General features: G+C 49.7%; 7 protein-coding genes across 7 annotated transcripts; 3 read left to right on the plus strand and 4 right to left on the minus strand.

Annotated features, from left to right (window-relative positions):
* Positions 1-317: 317 nt before the first annotated feature.
* On the minus strand, positions 318-2,415 carry BU24DRAFT_465061 (uncharacterized protein; the record flags this gene model as incomplete). Its single annotated transcript, XM_033532245.1, has 2 exons — positions 318-1,395; positions 1,445-2,415. 2 exons carry the CDS (start codon positions 2,413-2,415, stop codon positions 318-320), a joined length of 2,049 nt encoding a protein of 682 aa, XP_033381034.1.
* Positions 2,416-3,600: 1,185 nt separating this feature from the next.
* On the plus strand, positions 3,601-4,617 carry BU24DRAFT_351346 (DUF410-domain-containing protein; the record flags this gene model as incomplete). Its single annotated transcript, XM_033523690.1, has 2 exons — positions 3,601-3,997; positions 4,055-4,617. 2 exons carry the CDS (start codon positions 3,601-3,603, stop codon positions 4,615-4,617), a joined length of 960 nt encoding a protein of 319 aa, XP_033381035.1.
* A 741-nt stretch (positions 4,618-5,358) lies between these two features.
* Positions 5,359-8,566, minus strand: BU24DRAFT_453060 (uncharacterized protein; the record flags this gene model as incomplete). The annotated part of the gene is made up of 3 exons (XM_033531234.1): positions 5,359-5,478; positions 5,511-5,914; positions 6,035-8,566. Coding segments are annotated over 3 exons (3,056 nt in total), but the record flags the coding sequence as incomplete, so codon positions are not given.
* Positions 8,567-8,912: 346 nt separating this feature from the next.
* On the plus strand, positions 8,913-10,920 carry BU24DRAFT_412033 (uncharacterized protein; the record flags this gene model as incomplete). The annotated part of the gene is made up of 2 exons (XM_033526083.1): positions 8,913-10,850; positions 10,909-10,920. The coding sequence occupies 2 exons, from the start codon at positions 8,913-8,915 to the stop codon at positions 10,918-10,920; spliced, it is 1,950 nt and encodes a 649-aa protein (XP_033381037.1).
* Positions 10,921-11,095: 175 nt separating this feature from the next.
* Positions 11,096-12,285, minus strand: BU24DRAFT_425332 (uncharacterized protein). Its single transcript, XM_033528718.1, has one exon. It carries the CDS (start codon positions 12,061-12,063, stop codon positions 11,197-11,199), a length of 867 nt encoding a protein of 288 aa, XP_033381038.1. The 5' UTR covers positions 12,064-12,285; the 3' UTR covers positions 11,096-11,196.
* Positions 12,286-12,655: 370 nt separating this feature from the next.
* On the plus strand, positions 12,656-14,354 carry BU24DRAFT_453063 (cyclin-like protein). The gene is made up of 2 exons (XM_033531235.1): positions 12,656-13,196; positions 13,250-14,354. Exons 1-2 carry the CDS (start codon positions 12,837-12,839, stop codon positions 14,165-14,167), a joined length of 1,278 nt encoding a protein of 425 aa, XP_033381039.1. The 5' UTR covers positions 12,656-12,836; the 3' UTR covers positions 14,168-14,354.
* Positions 14,355-14,508: 154 nt separating this feature from the next.
* BU24DRAFT_494659 (uncharacterized protein) lies at positions 14,509-16,650 on the minus strand (the record flags this gene model as incomplete). Its single annotated transcript, XM_033534072.1, has 3 exons — positions 14,509-15,964; positions 16,016-16,070; positions 16,165-16,650. The coding sequence occupies 3 exons, from the start codon at positions 16,648-16,650 to the stop codon at positions 14,658-14,660; spliced, it is 1,848 nt and encodes a 615-aa protein (XP_033381040.1). The 3' UTR covers positions 14,509-14,657.
* Between the last annotated feature and the right edge of the window lie 218 nt (positions 16,651-16,868).

Here is a 16,868-nt window from a genome sequence, read left to right on the forward strand (position 1 = left end):
TGGGACCGCTGCTAGGGATGTGGAGACGTAAGGTGGATGAGAGGTGGCTATTTGAGCCGTGCAGGGGTAGTGAAAACTAGTATGGGCATTATTATTGCAGATGTTACAGGTAAGATGAGAGTAGACGCGGGAACGGTTACGAAAAAGAGATATTCTTTGAGTGCAGCTACATTTATCTACTGACATATATAGGAAAACCACCACACACTAGCGTCCGGGCAGATTTTTTATGGCTGCCGAGCGGACTCCGAACGAACCAGCGTTGTGCAATCCACCTTCGCACAAGGCCAAGGGGCAGGAATAATCAATACAAGACATTATTCTCTAATGGACTTGGATTCAGAAGTCACTTCTGTCTTTGCTACGTTGGTTTCAGTCTTGGTCATGTCGCTGAACGTCGAGGAAGGTGTTGGTTTTGGCGACTCTGCATCAATCGCTATCGTTGCGGTTGATCCATTGGGTAGCTTAGCAAGGTGTTCGCTCTTGGTCGTGTGCGGTATCTCCTTTTCGGATCCTAACCATGATCCTTGACCCTCCGATTGAAATGCTCGACGCTGGAGTTGGAATATGCCATCTTGCACCCAATGATCGATGCGTGGAGCAAGAGCTCGGCGGAAACGACTGAGGAAGATGAAGACGCGCAAGACCATCATGTTGAATGCAGTCACAGTGACGGTTACTGTTACGATGAATGCCAACCCAAAGACATTGATGTTTGCGAAGCCACCGGATTTCTTCATCTTGACGGATTGGCAGAGCTGTTTGCCGGCGGGAGTGGTGGGTTTGTCGACGTAAATGTCTGCATTTTCTTCATCGCGCATCTTCAAGCCGACAGCATAATCTGTCAACAGTGTCTGGATACCCGACCATGCAAAAGCATTCCAGCCAACAATCTCCTTGATCCACTGATCCTCAGGGAGCCCCATAAACCGACCGTTGCTCTCCATGCTCTTCGCTTGGAGAATCTCTACTGCAGTGCCAAGTGAGACGTCATTCAGAGTCAGAACAGACCGTAGAAGATTCAAGAGTGTGAGCTGCACATCGTTGGGATTCAGGATGCCGCCAGGCGAGAAATCGCCAGGAAGACCACTGAGTTCGGTGCACCTGCCACTTTCACCTGACGAACCGACACAGAATTGATACTGTTCCGCGCATCCAACAAAGCTGCTGGCCTGATCTGCCTCATACCACACTTCAGTCTCTCTGTCGGGTGACAGGCTTGGATATGAGAGGTTTCGATGAGCCGAGAACAGTGGATCATCCACTGGAGTTGCGTATGTCACCTGATTCATACGCACTGCCATCAATGCTACATCAGCATCGCTGCGTCTCAATGGAACAATAGGGACAAAGCCCGGAATGCCCGGGTCTGCCATTGCATATGAAATGAGTCCTCTTGTATTATATCAGTCAATGCTGCGTGTACGCGAATAACAAAGCTTACTCTGTCAGATAGCCTGTCACCCGCAAAGGAAGAAGAAAACTGTCTCCCGGGAGCTCTTCCGGCGTCATTGCTGTCCAATTACCGTACTGGTATGCGATAATCTTCTGGTCGGGTTCTTGCTTCTTCGCGAATCTGTTCTTCCATGCCGAGGCATTTCTCACTTGATTATGTCCATCCAGTGGAAGAACGTTACAAGTAGTCTTCTTGCGAAGCTGGACATTGTCCTTGTCTCGCAAGTTGTAACCAAGGTGTTTCTTGAAGTCGACATAGCCCGAATCCATCTCGATGGCGGGGAGACTTGTGTAATCTAGACACATCGATTTCTCCCAGGGACAGGCAACGGGATTCGCGGTGAATGACACGTTCGGCCGAATGAAAATGTTTTGGCAACGTGCCGGTAACTTCGTCTTATTTTGGTAGCATTCGCGAGCGTATGTCTCCATTGCCGGAAAGAGGTTCGCGAATAGACTGTTTGTCGATTGTTGGTACATGTATAATGTTGTGTAGTTGAGTTGACCGCAGTAAGGGCTGTTGATCAAAACCTCGAGATTGGAAGTATCAACCACATATGAGGAGAACAATCCGCTGATAATAGCTATGGCGATGAAGCATACGGAGAATACTACTTGTGGGAGGCAGCGAAGGAAGGCCCGGTCAGAAGTTTGTTTCCATGTCCAATAAAGTTTAATAGTGTCAGTCAACATCGCTGCAGGAGCTGGCATCGTCCGCATCAAAGCTTGTTGCTGCCAGAAAAGACCATCGGCACTTTTGCTAGTCGCACGGCTTTGGTGGTAGAGAAATGTGATAAGGTTCCATAGTTGTCCAGAAGCAACAGTAACGAGCACCGTGAGAATGGCAACGACGGTGTTTCCTGTCTGCGCATCAGTAGTAATGGTTCGTCCCATTACCGGTCCCTGGCTCCAATTGATCCAGAATCCCTTGTGGACGAAGCGATCATCAAGTTCCGACATTTTCTTAAAGATTGGACAAACGTTTCAATGGAAATAATCAAAACATAGAAGAAAGTACAGGCATGCCTTGATCCATTACAATAAGGGGATGCTGTCTAGCCTGTACATTTATCTATCTCAATCTGGGAGTGGGGGCCAAACAGGCACATTACCGCATCCGACGTTAATATACGAACAATGCCTGTGCCTGTACAGTACCACAGCTGAGCCAGGGTTGTGGTCGAGCTCGATCACCATGCTCGCAGCCTTGACTCGGTTAGTGCGTGAGGCTGACGGGTAAGGATTTCTCGACAATGGGCCCTCACGGAAGCGATAACGCTTAGTTTTTGGGCTACTCTTTGACCAGGATAGTAATTTGAATTGCAGGGCCCCAGGAATGTGCGTCCACTGAGAGGATGCGAAGGCGTGTATTCAATAAGAACTAATGCGAGCAGAAGCCCAGGAGGAAGGAAACAAAGGTGGTTCTGAGGTTTGGATGAGAAATCGGTCAAGCACGACAAGCCCTTGGTATTCAAGAATGGTGTGCAACATGAATCATTGGGCACAGGAGTAAGCACGACCAAGATGCAATGCACGGCTTTTGTATGATTCCATTCTTTAGGTTGGATCGGGGTTGATAATGGGTGTGTGTTGCATCGAAATCGATACTGCAATAGGATAGAGGTTCCAAGAATGTCGTGCTACGAGGGCTGAGTCATGGCCACATTCTTCAATTGCTCCATTGCGAAATCATTATGCAGCTTATCTTGCATGTGCTCAAGTTAGAAATGAAGGCATATTATGGTGGAAGTAGCTACATACACATTGTGGTGGCGGGTGGAAGTATTGGTGCAACTTTGGCGATCGTACTATGTACACAGTAAGAATAAGGCTTGGTGGGGTTGACACGCCGCAAGTTCAACTCCAGGCGATGACGCACGGGCATTGATTCCACTGCAACTGCTCAACGTGCCCACTACCCACCAGTCAACTCATCACCATATCAAGCGCATAGGGAGTCTAAGATGTCTAAGATAGAGAAGACAATACAGCGCCAGCAAGAAAAGTACGTCAGTTGAATCTAATCTTCGAAAGACCTGGTCCTGGTCGCCCGTCCTCGTACATGGCGGCACAACGATGCCAAAGCACTCATCCGCATTTTACTATCAACGCATTCTACCACACACATAGAGGTTTTGAAGGCACATGCTGACTTGTTTTGCTTTTTGTAGGATCGCTGAAGGCCAATTCTACGAGGCGCATCAGCAACTACGCGTCATCGCATCGCGATACGTGAAACAATCGAATTGGCCCGCCGCCACCGACATCCTCTTCCAGGGCGCACAATCTCTTCTGAAGGCCGGACAAGGTGGTTCTGGAGGCGATCTATGCATATTTCTTTTGGATGTCTTCCACAAGGGCGAAATCAAGCCAGATGCTGCGAGCAAGGGTAAATTGCTGAGCCTTTTGCGCGCATTCCCGAAGAACGAGCCAACCCGCAAGAAGTTCGTGAACGAAACGATCGCCTGGAGCTCGAAGCTTGGAGAGTACCCTGCTGGCGATCCGGAAATACATCATGTGGCTGGATCCCTATACGCCGAAGGTGGGTTGAAACTGCATACACGTTGCAGGTTGTAGCAAAACTGACGAGCTTGTATAGATCTCGAACCCTACGATGCAGAGCGACATCTGATCCTTGGAACCAAAGATTCGCCCGAAACACTTGCACAGCTCGAATACTCCTGGTATGAGGCAGATGAATCACATACCGCACCTCTCTATGCCGCAAGAGGCGTCCTTCCCTACCTAATCATCGGGAATTTACGCGCGGCCAACAAATTCTTTCTCTTGTTCACGTCACGGCTGGCACAAAAGGCCAATCTCAGTGTGCAAGAAGTCTCGACATCATCCTCGGATTTAAGAGTCTATCCCAGCCTGCCGCTGCTCAACTTCCTTGGTCTGATATTGCTCGCGGTAGAACGAGGGGAGGCAAGTCTTTTCAGACAGTTGAAAAGTCGCTACGCATCCCATCTCAAGGAACTCAACTGGGACGAAGCATTGGACCAACTAGGCGAGATGTACTTTGGCGTCAAAGTGCCAAGACAGGGCAACCCTATGATGGATATGCTTGGTAATATGTTTATGGGAGGAGGTTTAGGTGGAGGCAGCGGCAAGAAGGGTGGCAAGCCTCTTACACCAGCACCAGCTCCTGGACTTGATTGATCGGTTCAAAAGGCCAAAATCATAACTTGATCTCGAGTATGGTATACACGCTGGTTTCTGTTGTCCATGTACAAATGACCTAAAAGCCCCAATGAGAAGTATACCCATGATATATGAACAAGCGGCGACTCGGTCACACCTTACTTCCCTCTCCATATTTCGCTATGAATTCACTTGCTGGCTCATCTCTCTTTGCCAATTCCTCATATACTCATTCAGGGCTTCGCCTATGTCGTCATAGAATTCGTTGCGTAAGCATTTGAGTATAGATTGTACGATGTAAAATCGTGGAGCGAAAGCGTCCCACCATTCCCCTCCATCCTCATGGTTGTTGCAGCATATAAATCCCTCCGGTACCAAGTGATGGAAGGTGGTATTTGAGGACTGTTTCGCAACAAGCTGGCTCAAAACCGCCCGCATTCCTTCAGGCTGTTTGAGGTGATCGATAACAGACTCATCGAAACAAAATGGGGGCTGGCGAGCAAATTCCAACACAAGGCCGGCGACTGCCGCAGCGATTGGGGTTGCACAAGACGTTCCTGTCATCCGCTTGAGTCCCTCCTTTTCTAAATTCGTTGGCCACGCGGATTCAACGTTCTCCCCAGGAGCGGTAAATCGCAGCTTTCCGATGTCTGGTGGGTTGAAATCGGACGGCACCCCGAGGCCATTCGCAGAATCGACCGCTTATTGAGTCAGAGACATCTTTCCGAGGAAAGTATGTATAATTGCTTACCTATAACTTCAAGTGCTCTCGCTGGATACGCAATGGTTTTGGCTCCAATACCCTCGTTTGAGCTTGCGGCAAATAATAAAACCCCTTTGTCTTTTGCCCTTGATATGACTTTCCTGAGGTTCTCGGACCTGTTCGTTCTCCAGCCGAAGCTCATACTTACAATATCCACCTGCTTCACGTCGATTGCATTGGTTAGAGCTTCTGCCACTATCTCCGGGAAGAAGTCGTCCCTCTCTGCAACTCGATATACGTAAAGATCGGCATAGGGGCATGTCTTCAATATCAAACCAGCAGCATGCGTGCCATGACCATCTGTATCTTCGAACGGCTTGAGCGGGTTCGTCGCAGTCTTCACGGTCTTGATACGGCTTGCTGCAAGTTTGATCATGGGTGGGGCATTCGTTGTTCGTGCTATTCCGGTATCGAGAATAGCAATTTTTACGGTCCGAGACTTTAGACCTGGGTGTACGTGTCCCTTGTATTTGTCCAGCAACTTATGAGTCTCATTCCGTAATTTTTTGAACCAGCTATCTGTCATGGCTGCTGGTCTACTTTGAGTTAGGACTATGCTTTCAAAGTACAGTAACAGTACTCACCCGGTTTCCACCACGTGCGACACCGATCGTGAATGTGGCAGATGAATTGTAATAGGCCTCGGCGTGCTAGTCGTCTCCAATGCTGGACTTTGGTTTATCTCTGGAGGAGCTGATTTGTTCAGAAGGTTAGGATCACTCTTCACAGCCTCCCGATCATCAGAAACAGTTGGCCAGCCACCAGGGACCCGGGTCTCGTCCACAGACTTTCTCCGAACATATGGCACAACTGGACTGAGGCTGAGATTTGGTGTATGTACAGTCTGCTCTTTGTGGTGGTCATCAATCCTAGGGTCTCGTTGTATGTCGCCGAGAGTTCCCTTGTCTTTGATCTTGCCCAAGTCCACTGGCATCGATTTGCGTTTAGTATGGCCAACGCTATGGGATCGTGTACCACGATTAGAGACTGGTGGTCGCAGTGTAGCGATTCCCGTGACTGTGGATGTTGCAAGTGCAAATGTCTTGAGAATGCTGTTCGTCAAAGGTGTCGTCGGTGCCTGGTGATGTTTGTTCGATGCAGTTGGCGCATCCTGTATGCTTCTAGACGCCATAGCATTGTACTCGGACCCTGGCCCGGTAACTATGCAGTCGCCTATAGGTGGATCTGTATGCAAGCCTGCAGCCTCATCCGTTGGCTCTACAGTACGGCTGTTCTCGCTTTGGTGGTCTGGGGTTGTTCGTTCCGTCGACAGGTCCTTGGGCGTAATGTTGCTACTCAAATCTTCCACTGTACGTGTATCAACGTTGGTGTTGGTCACCCACACTCCTGGTAGGTATTGTTGCATTGGAGGGATTTCATCTTGGCTGGTCTGTTCTGCGATTTGAGAGTGGTTTGACGAGTCCAAAGGCTGTGGTTGTGAATCTGCTGACGGTTTCTCTATCCTTCGTGCTTCCATCAACAGCCCCTCTCTCTCCAGTTCTTCCTGCCTCTTCTGATGATCAAGCTGTTCCAGTCGGAGCCGTTCGGCTTCGTCTTGTCGCTGCTTCTCAATTCGTTCGCGCTCTTGTTCCGCCTTTACATAAGCTTCCTGTTCTTTGAATGCTTGTGCCTCCTTCTCCTTCTTGGCTGCCTTTTCACGCTCCTCCTTTGCTTGTCGTTCGCGCTCCTCGTTTTCCAGTCGTTCACGTTCTAGCATTGCCTCTCGTTCCCTCTCTTCCTCGGCTTTCCGTTCTGCCGCTTCTCGGGCTATCCGGTCGGCTGCTTCCCGGGCTTTCCGTTCTGATTCCTCTTCCCTAGCTTTTCGCTCTGCTTCTTCTTGAGCCTTTCGATCTTCCTCTTCCTGGGCTAGTGCCTGCGCTTTTCGTTCTGACTCCTCTTGTGCTTTTCGTTCCGCTTCTTCTCGAACTATTCGTTCCGCTTCTTCTCGGGCTGTTCGTTCTGCTTCTTCTCGAGCCTTTCGGTCAGCCTCCTCCTTAGCTGCTCGTTCTGCTTCTTCCCGGGCCCTCCGTTCTCTTTCTTCCTGTGCTTTTCGTGCTGCTGCTTCCTCTCGAGAGATTCGGTCCTTCTCTTCCTGGGCTTTTCGTTCCCGCTCCAGCGCCGCCTCTCGCTCTGCCTTTTCCTTAGCTTTGAGCTCACTCTCATTACTAGCTCTTTGCGCGTCATCTTCTCTTATCCTCTGTTCCTCAATATCTCCGCGTTGTTGTTCCTCGTTTTCAGCTCCTTGGTCCCTCTTTTCTGTATCCGGTGAATCCTCGTGTGGTTGTTGCAGCTCAGTACCTTGGCCCTTGCTTGCTTTGGCGTCTTCTTCTTCTTTGGTGTCGTCTTTTTGTTTAACTTCCAATTCACCTTTTGGAGTGATTTCTTGTTCCTTCTTTTCTTTGGCATCCTGGGCCTCTCGTTCTTCTCTCTCCTTTTTGACTTGTCTTGCGATACTTCTCTCACATTTCCGTATAGATTTCTTCAAAACGTCCATCAACCCTTCATACGATGGATCGGATTTACATTGGCATGTATCTCGCGTTAGGATTGCCCAGTTCTTTTGAAAATGATCCAAGGCGTCTATGTATTTCTTCAACTTTTGGAACTCGGCTCCTAGATTGAAGCGGACATCGCATGTGCGCATGTGGTCCTCTCCGAAATACTTCTCACACCGTTGCAAAGTCGCAAAACTAATATCCACCGCCTCTTGCACGTCTTTGATATCGGGAGATTTGAAGAGAGCGTCTGCTAGGTTACTGCGATCATCGCACCAGGTCTCAATCTCTCTATTTGATTTTGAACATTTGCTGACGATTGACCTGAAGATCTCTACGGCCTCTTTGTGCTGACCGAGGACTCCATAGCTCTGGGCAAGCCGTCTCTGCGCGTCCAATGTTTGTTCGTGTTTCGATCCATGAGCTGGAGACTTGGTGTATCTTTCAACACTGACAAGGTCACATGTTATCGCACTTCCAATCTGTCCTGCTTCTTTCAGGCTGGTAGCCCAAAGATCTCGAGTTCGGAGAGTATTGTCGATGTAAAGACCCCAGTGATGTTCGGCGAGTTCAGTCGCATTCTGGTATAGTTTCGTTACTTCCTCAAGCAGGTCGCTCCGCTGACTTTCCGACTCTGTCGTTTCTGCTTCCGCCTCAAGTCCCTTCGCGGCGTCGATCAACTTCATAACCTCTTCTTCCACTTCCATCGTGTATTCAGTTCGGTGATCAGGTGCAGCTGGGCAGCACAGCTCCCATCTTACTGCCTAAGCTCGGGATAGAGGGGTATGCAGTTGGGTTGGGGGCTGAAAGTATCAACCGCATAAGCGATATGCATCTACAAGGCTACGCGAAAGGAAGGTCGAACAAGACCTTACATTTCAGGTGACTGCGGCTCTAGAAGCACTCAGCACCTCGTCCCGCATCTCCCAGCCTCCTTCATAACATCATTTCCTTTGACGCTTTCCTGGCTTATCTGCTCGCACTTTTAAGTTCTCATAGTTACAAGAACTCGGATTTATCAAATCGCCTCGATGTGATCATAGTAGGCAGACCACATGCCCACGCTTTCTACTGCGTACCGAAACCCGGAATGGAGTTCGCCGGGATCAACCAGTTCGGCTGTACCGAACGGCTCTGTGACATGGAGTGCCCAAGCTTCAACAGAGACATTGATCAACACTGCGAATCAACGACCTCCTTGGCCTGTCATTGGGGGAGCCATTGTTGGCTCACTCACCGGGACTATTCTTATTGTTGTAATACTCATTCTCTGTTGCTGTCGAAGAGCATCCGATGATACAGACACATGGAGCCCATCTACTAGTACCACCGGCTCACCAAAACAAGCACTCCCGTACATATCTCCAGCACCAGGCCATACTCGGCGTCCTCCACGAAGACATTCAACCTCAACACCTAAAGTAACTCGAGTGACCCAACCGCCGCCGCAACCTCCACCTCCTCCACCTCCTCCTCCACCTCCTCCTCCCTCTGCCCCATCTCTCCTTCCATGGTCTGGTCAATCACCACCGCCGCCGCCGCCACCCCCCTCTGCTCCTCTTAATCCTTCCCTACCTCTTCCACCTCCTCCACCTCCCCCTCCCCCTACAGGATTTCCATGGAACCCTTTCAGGTCAACTACCAATATAGCTACAGATTCCCAGTCCAAGGTTCACGTTAGGCCGGATCCTGGTTCGAGTACAGCTAAAGGGAAACAACCAGTACCGCAACCAGAACCGCAACCAGAACCGCAACCAGAACCGCAACCAGAACCGCAACCAGAACCGCAACCAGAACCGCAATCAGAACCGCAGCCAGAACCGCAACCAGAACCGCAACCAGACGGCAATACCTTGGGTTCATCTCAAACAGCTCAGGGCCACGGAGTTTCACAAACACCCGAACAGATCGAGCACCCGGGTCCTGCACAGGATTCTCAGAAGAAACCACATAATGATTCTCAAGGCGTGGTACCTAACGATCTTCAAGATGCAGCACTCGATAACTCTCAAGGTGAGCCACCTGATGACTCTCAAGGAAAGCCGCCTGATGATTCTCAAGGGAAGCCGCCTGATGATTCTCAAGGGAAGCCACCTGATGATTCTGAAGGCGCGGCGCCTAATGGCGTTCAGGATACGACACTCAATGATCATCATCCGGCTCAGTCAGAATCACCGCAACCGCAGACCAAACCTCCTAAAACATCAAGTAGCAAACAACGTCCGCCATCACAACCAAGTGTAATTCAACTCGCTAGGAAATACAACAATCAACCACCATACCAATCAATAGCCAGCACACATGTCATGCAGCCGCAGAATCCCAACTCATACTCTAGTTATCAGTACCCCCAAATACCCGGAAATTCTGCGCCAGTGAACCACACGCCTGCTACGAGCATACACCCTAGCAGTCCACCACCACTGCGGCGAGCATCAACCATACAGATTCCTTCGGTATACAGTACTAATAATGCATATGGCCAGCCTCCACCTCAACCGGCTCCAGCAGCACACTTACATAACGCACATTCTTCATCTGCACCTTTTACTATTCAAGGAGGCTCAAATCCACGACTGCCACCACCCCGAGCTAACACCATTCAAATTCCATCTACGCAACATCAAGTTCGCTATCAGCAGCCAATTCACCCCGGAACCGGTCAGGGATTAGACGCGCATACTGAATTCCAAATTCACCATCTGCCTGAAGAGTATGGAGATGGTCCACCGATAATTTCGCATGCACCACGACGCCGTGAAACGTTCACACCTGGTGCAAAGATACTGCCCCAGAAGAAACTGCGCATTGGCCAGACCAAAATAAAGATAATCCCTCCAATTTCCAGTATTCCAGGAGGGAAAGGCTGGGGAGCTAAAGGCCTAATCGTACCAGCAGCCAAAAAAACAAAACCCGCAAGACGTCACGCAATGTCTGCAGACTCAACTTCATCGCAATCAACCGGTTCCGTCGTTGGCGCTGTTCCTCCACAGGTATGAACTATGAAGTGACCTTTCGTCATCTATTCAACTATACTAACAATCCGTTGAGGCATATCAGTAGTGAAAACTTCGTGTATATGCGGGGACTGCCTTTCTAGTACCCCAGAAGTTATAAATGTGCTTTGCATGTGGAAGATATACCCCAGTACCTTTTCTCGACTATCTAAGTTTCACACGCGAACTTTTATCTCGACGTCTCTCTTGTTCATGGTCTTGTCATCTTACTCAAAGGTTGTGCATAGAAATAATTTATTGAGTATAGCAAGATATTGTAGATAGTAGCATCTGACTTCAAGATACCCGTAATTCTGACGTCTACATCTTCTCCAATGACACACTAGAATCCATCTAACTCGGGCATAACACAAACACACTCTTCTTCGTCCCCATCGTCAGTCTCCGTGATGCATTCTTGCGCTGCTAATCCAAAGTTCTCGCCATCCTCATCCAACAAATCGTTATCAACTTCAATGGTTTCACCAGTCCCAACATCTACCTTTTCATCCCCATAGCCGAACTTTGCGCCTTTGTCAAATGGCTTGTCAGATTTCACAGTTCCTTTCCTGCTAATCTTGATCTCACGAATTCTGAACGCAAAGACATAGTCCTCGTCGCGGATTGAAGACTCTCTCACAAACTCTCTTCTCTTGATCTCGGCCTCTGGGCCTGCACTCACAGGAATGCCCGTCCAAGCCGACGCGTCGACACCAGCATGAATATAAACACCGCTTTCCTCGAGCGACTCGCGGAAGGCAGTGCTACACGACGCAATCATCACCCCCGTGATCATGTATATCTTACTAGTAAACCGGTTGTTGACAACATACGACATAACCTCCTCGCTCGCAACACTTTCTTCGATGAACGACCTCGATGGCACGAAGCTCATAGTGCACATGTTCTGCGCCTGCCAATGCTGCCGCAGATTGCGATCTACCTGTATCCCAACGTCAACGCCAACACTCAGAATCATCTCGAGAAACGACGTCCATATTCCGAATCTTGTGGACGACTTTGAGACGTGCGAGCCGGTCCAGTTTCGCTCGTTGAACGAGGTTACGTCGGAGATTTTGGGGATCCCGGGTGTGAAGAGAGGTTCGTCTGGAACGTTGTGGGATTGAATGATGGCTCCGAGGCGGATTGGACCTTCTGGTGGGTAGGGGCGTGGTGGAGTGAGGAAGTAGGTTGGCTTTGGCTTTGACATTTTGAGGGACGCAGTAGATGTTTTTCAGCCTGATGTGATGTTCTATTGGTTTGGCTCCAAGATGTTGCTCGGTTTCTCTTCAAAGATGAAGGTTTTCTATGAATGATATTGGTAATTGATAGTTCCTGAATCTGAAGATAAACTGATCGAAAAGGATCTAGATTTTGTTGTTGGATGATGGCATTCACAAAGATCAAGACACTGCTCGTTGGCGGGACGGGCTAGATAGTGGAGGGTGAGCAGGGTGGGGTATCATCCTTCATGCGGTTGATGCATGGGTGAAGCGAGAGCTGAGCTTCATTCAGCTCGCTGGGCTCAGAATGCATGTCAGCCTGATCGGCATCAAATCATGGACTTTTCGTCGGCGAGCGTGAATCTATTGGGTCATTGGAAGCATCTGATATAATGCTTTAATAAATTGCTATCACGATTGCGTGTCGTAACCATTCGAACAATTGTAAACGTGCAACGATCGGCATACTCGTGTATCGTATAGTCGAAGTGGGTTCGCTAACATTATATTTTCCAAACTCAAAGAGGTCTAACACTAATCAGCATGTCTAAAACATGGAAACCAGGCATTTGAGGTCAACAAAGATTATCATGGTACAACCATTTTGAATTGAGGTTCCAATAAGAATAGACCCTGATTTATAGTGACGCACGGATCCGAAAGGGTCGGCAAAACCTTCCGTCGCCGCCAACCTCAAAGGCGCATTCAGGAAACCAGTGTTCAGAGCTCAACCTTTCAAGCTCCACCAATATCGCCCAAGATGCAACTGACGGAAGACAACATATACCGGAGCTCCTCCCAGTTCCGAAACTGGTCCTTCACGCCCGCCAAACTCGCTGCGCAGCGCCAGACAACAAATATTCAAGCCAGCGAGCGCGTCAAGGCAGCTTTCGCACGTCAGCGCGCGCAACGCGCCCGACAGCCCGACACAGCGAGCGCAAGTGAGAGCGAAAGGGGCAATGGCTCTGGTATTGATACTGGCTCGAACACGCCAATACCGGTCACAAATCCTGCCGATGTGAATTGTCTTACCGTGGCGGAGGAGATGAAGCTGGTGGATTCGTTCTGTGAGCGTACATTGGAGTTGGGGAAATTCCTCAAGTTTCCTATTGAAGTAACGGTACGTATTCCTCGTTCATTTTTTTAAAGGAAAAATACTCACGAATTTGACAGGCTACAGCTATCCAGTTCTTACGGCGCTTCTATCTAGTCAACTCCCCTATGACGTACGAACCACAAACGATATCCCGAAGCACCATGTACCTCTCTACCAAAGTGGAATGCCATCACCGTCCGGCCGCAGACTATGCTGCAATGCTCACAAAAACCACTCCTGAATCAGTCATTGCGCCCGAATACCTTATCGTACAAGGTCTGCGCTTCACATTCGACGTCAAGCATCCCTTCCGCGGTCTAAAAGGAGGCCACCTCGAGCTCATGGAAATGGCGCGCGGAAACGCCGCACCTACACCTCACAATACGCAGACTCCAGCCGAGCTCCAGAAAGCCATGCAAGCGCTCCCCAAGAAGGCCGGCGAGCCTCCATCGCATCTCAGCGCCGCAGATCTAGAAAAGCGTATAACGCACGCATACACTCTGGCTTCGGACACATTGAAGTCAGTTGCTCTATTAACAGATGCATACTTCCTGTACACGCCCTCGCAAATCTGGCTCGCGGCACATCTCCTCGCCGACGAACCTCTCACTGCCTTCTACCTCTCCACAAAGATCCCAACATCCTCCCCCATGTACCCCAAACTCCTCTCCCGACTCAACGCTTGCGCCGAGCTTCTTTCATCGCATCGCAAGTTCGCGTCGCAAGGGACATCAGAAGAAGAGAAAAAGGCGCGCGAGGAGCGCGACAAGAAAGAGGTCTCCGCTCTGATGAAGAAGTTAAAGCAATGTAGAGATCCTGACAAGCTCGATCTCGTCAAGTTGAACCAGGCACAGAAGCGGGACGCACTGAACGCAGACGGGCAGTTGGAAGAAAGCAAGGCGAAGAGGAGGAAGATGGATCGAGACGCGCTAAAGAAAGAGGAGGGCGATTTCTGGGGCCCGGAGCTTCCATCAAGGAATGGCGAAAAGGCGTGAGACGTGGAGCAGAATATAAATGCTTTGGATGTGTAGGATATAGATTTACATTAGCATTGCGTGGTGTTTAGGATTTTAGGTGCTTTGTATGGAATATTGGGACACCTAGTATTGGCGTCCTGCGGGATTAGAACTGGTTCACAGAGCAAATTTGAAATTTGGTGCAGTATACGAAGATACATTTTTCAGAATCATGATTGTTTGAATTGTATTATACACCAAAGCCATTATAATCTCCGTCCACTAAGATATTCGGAATGCCTTGCAATTCTCCGCATGGCAATTCGATGTCACCACGATACGGAAATGCTCAGTGCACTAACGACTTAGTAGAACGGATTGAAAGATCGTAGAAGCATCATATGAAGGGCGAAAATAGGCCGACACATGGTCAGGAATGGCCCATAATCAGCCTCGCAAGGATGTGTACTCCAATTCAGCAAAAAAGCTGAACACTGGCACTTAATCCGCGAGACCACCTCTGAACATTCTACTTGTCCGCCTGAGTTCCCTTCTTGGGGCCCAGCTTGGAATTTCCCAAGGAGGGCACATCCTGGCGAGACTGCATCTGTCCGGTGGAAGGAGAGTTGCTTGTAGCGACGAACAACTCCTCATCATCGGCACGGTTTCCAGTCTGGACGCGTCGATCCGGAAGGAAAACACCGGCGCTCCCATCCCTATTATGATTTCTTCCGTGCTCAGACTGGCCTTCAGCGGGGGAAGACATGCGGGAAGCATAACTGCCATCGTACCCACCGAATCGAGAACCGGACCTTCGAGCCCACTGAGAGCGACTGTCACCACGGGAGTCTCTGTCCCGACCGCGGGGGATCTCAGGGCGGCGGAAAGGTGACTCGTTGCCGTTACTGCTGTCAGAGTCGAAAGGTTGGCCTTGGACTTCGCGGATCTCGCCATGGATTTGCTTGAGCTGGCTCTTGAGAAGTTCCTTCATGTCTTCGTCTCTGGGAATCGGGGTGTCTCGTGAAGCAGCGCCGGATCCAGTTATCTTGGTTGCCCTATTCTTCTGGGTGGTCGGCTTGGTCGAGCTCATTGATTCATCGGATGGCAAGTGTTGAGACGTAGTATGACCAAAGTACGTTTGCTGGACAGATTTGTGTAGCTCAGATGCCAATGATGCGATTGGGCGCATTTCGCTTGTACCGCTACGTACGGTATAGGGCGTGGAGCGGAACTGATGTTGAGCTCGGCCGGATGGTTGCGATCCACCTTCAGCTGGCAAACCTTCAGACATGGAGCTGGCCTGTCCTTGCATATACTCCTGCCTGAGGTCTCCTACCTGAGCCTGCCTACCGAGAGTGGCAGTCTCTTTTTCTTTGCCCTGTTGCATATATGGATGTGCAGGAGCTACGTAACCTCCAACCTGGTTGTTGTGTTGATCATCCTGGTTTGATTGTTGCGTATCACTGGATTCTCCTGGTGATGCCTGATTGCCCTCGGGTGCTGGGCTCTGCTCAATCTTGACCTTGGTATACTTGCTCTCCATTTCCAGTAGGACCCTGTGGAGGTCCATGATTGTCGTATGAAGAGCCGGAAACTCGGTTCCAATGCTCTGGAAAACTGAAACCACGTTCCAAGCAGCGGTGAGAACAGGATCAATGTCCGGAAATGCAATCTTGGCGACTGCATTGAACAGTTCTGCCTTGGTGCCCTCTGGGATCTTGTCGAAAGCCGCGTTCTTCACGGAGTCGGGGATTGAGGCAATACCGATCTTCTTGCGCTTGTTCGCTGGGTGTTTGATGACATCTCCGGGTCCTTCTCGCTTTTTGTTGTTTGCGTCTTGAATGTTCTTAGCACAACATTGAGTAAGTCGTTAACCATATCACTTACCATCAGAAGAATGACCATCGGTCTTTCGCTGCGCCTGTTGTAACTTCATGATAGTCTGTGTTTTGAGTGAGTGATTAGAAGGATATGACTGAAAGGGTGGCAGCCCTCAATCGACATGAAAAAGAAAAGGAAATTCACCGCATTCTTACCTCGCCATATGGAAAGATCTCTCTCTGCATGTTAGCTGCATGATGCGCAACCGATCTGGCTTCATTGACCTGACGAGCATGTAGCTGGATGGCCTCGTACTTCTGCTTCCAGAGCTCAAACAGATGCACGAAGACTGAATCTAGGATGACGGCAGTGAGGAGATCACCAGGATCCCTAGGAAGAGGTTCCTTGACGTGCGCCTCGGCGTGGCCATTCTCGATGGTGACCCAGACATGGTGTACACCACCTCCCGCCTCCTCACACAATGACACATTACCGAAGTCATATCGATTGGCGTCCTCTTTGATGATGACAGTTGCAAGTGGTGGTTGTACCTTACCATCGATGATTTGGTAGATGGGTGGCTCGCGATTCGCGATGCCACTCAAGAACATATCCAAGTGAGTCGGTTCAACATTCTTGAGTTCTTCCTTCATAGTCTGGGTTCGCAACTGAGCCCGGTTGAAGTGGGCTTTGTCGGCCATGGCGAAGACGTCGAAGTGTTTGGGTAGAACAACGATCGAGGGTGGCCGTCGAGAAGCGAGTGCGAGAAGCAAGCGATGTATACGCACAAGCTTCACGTAGAAGCGCCGCCGGCACGTAAAGTGGAAAAGATCAAGCAAAGTAACGCGTTGCCAGACTACTTTGTACGGCAAGATGGTGTCTGGATGATTTCGGGAAGAGGGTGGGGCAGAAGGAGGGC

This window comes from Aaosphaeria arxii (genome assembly GCF_010015735.1).
Source record: "Aaosphaeria arxii CBS 175.79 unplaced genomic scaffold BU24scaffold_7, whole genome shotgun sequence".
Classification (NCBI taxonomy): domain Eukaryota; kingdom Fungi; phylum Ascomycota; class Dothideomycetes; order Pleosporales; genus Aaosphaeria; species Aaosphaeria arxii.

What these genes read in the sequence shown, in the direction of transcription:
- BU24DRAFT_425332 (XM_033528718.1), bottom strand. Translation starts at nt 12,063, where the DNA reads ATGTCAAAGCCAAAGCCAACCTACTTCCTCACTCCACCACGCCCCTAC.
- BU24DRAFT_453063 (XM_033531235.1), top strand. Translation starts at nt 12,837, where the DNA reads ATGCAACTGACGGAAGACAACATATACCGGAGCTCCTCCCAGTTCCGA. An exon ending in AGTTTCCTATTGAAGTAACG is followed by an intron (nt 13,197 to 13,249) that starts GTACGTATTCCT and finishes CGAATTTGACAG; the next exon opens with GCTACAGCTATCCAGTTCTT.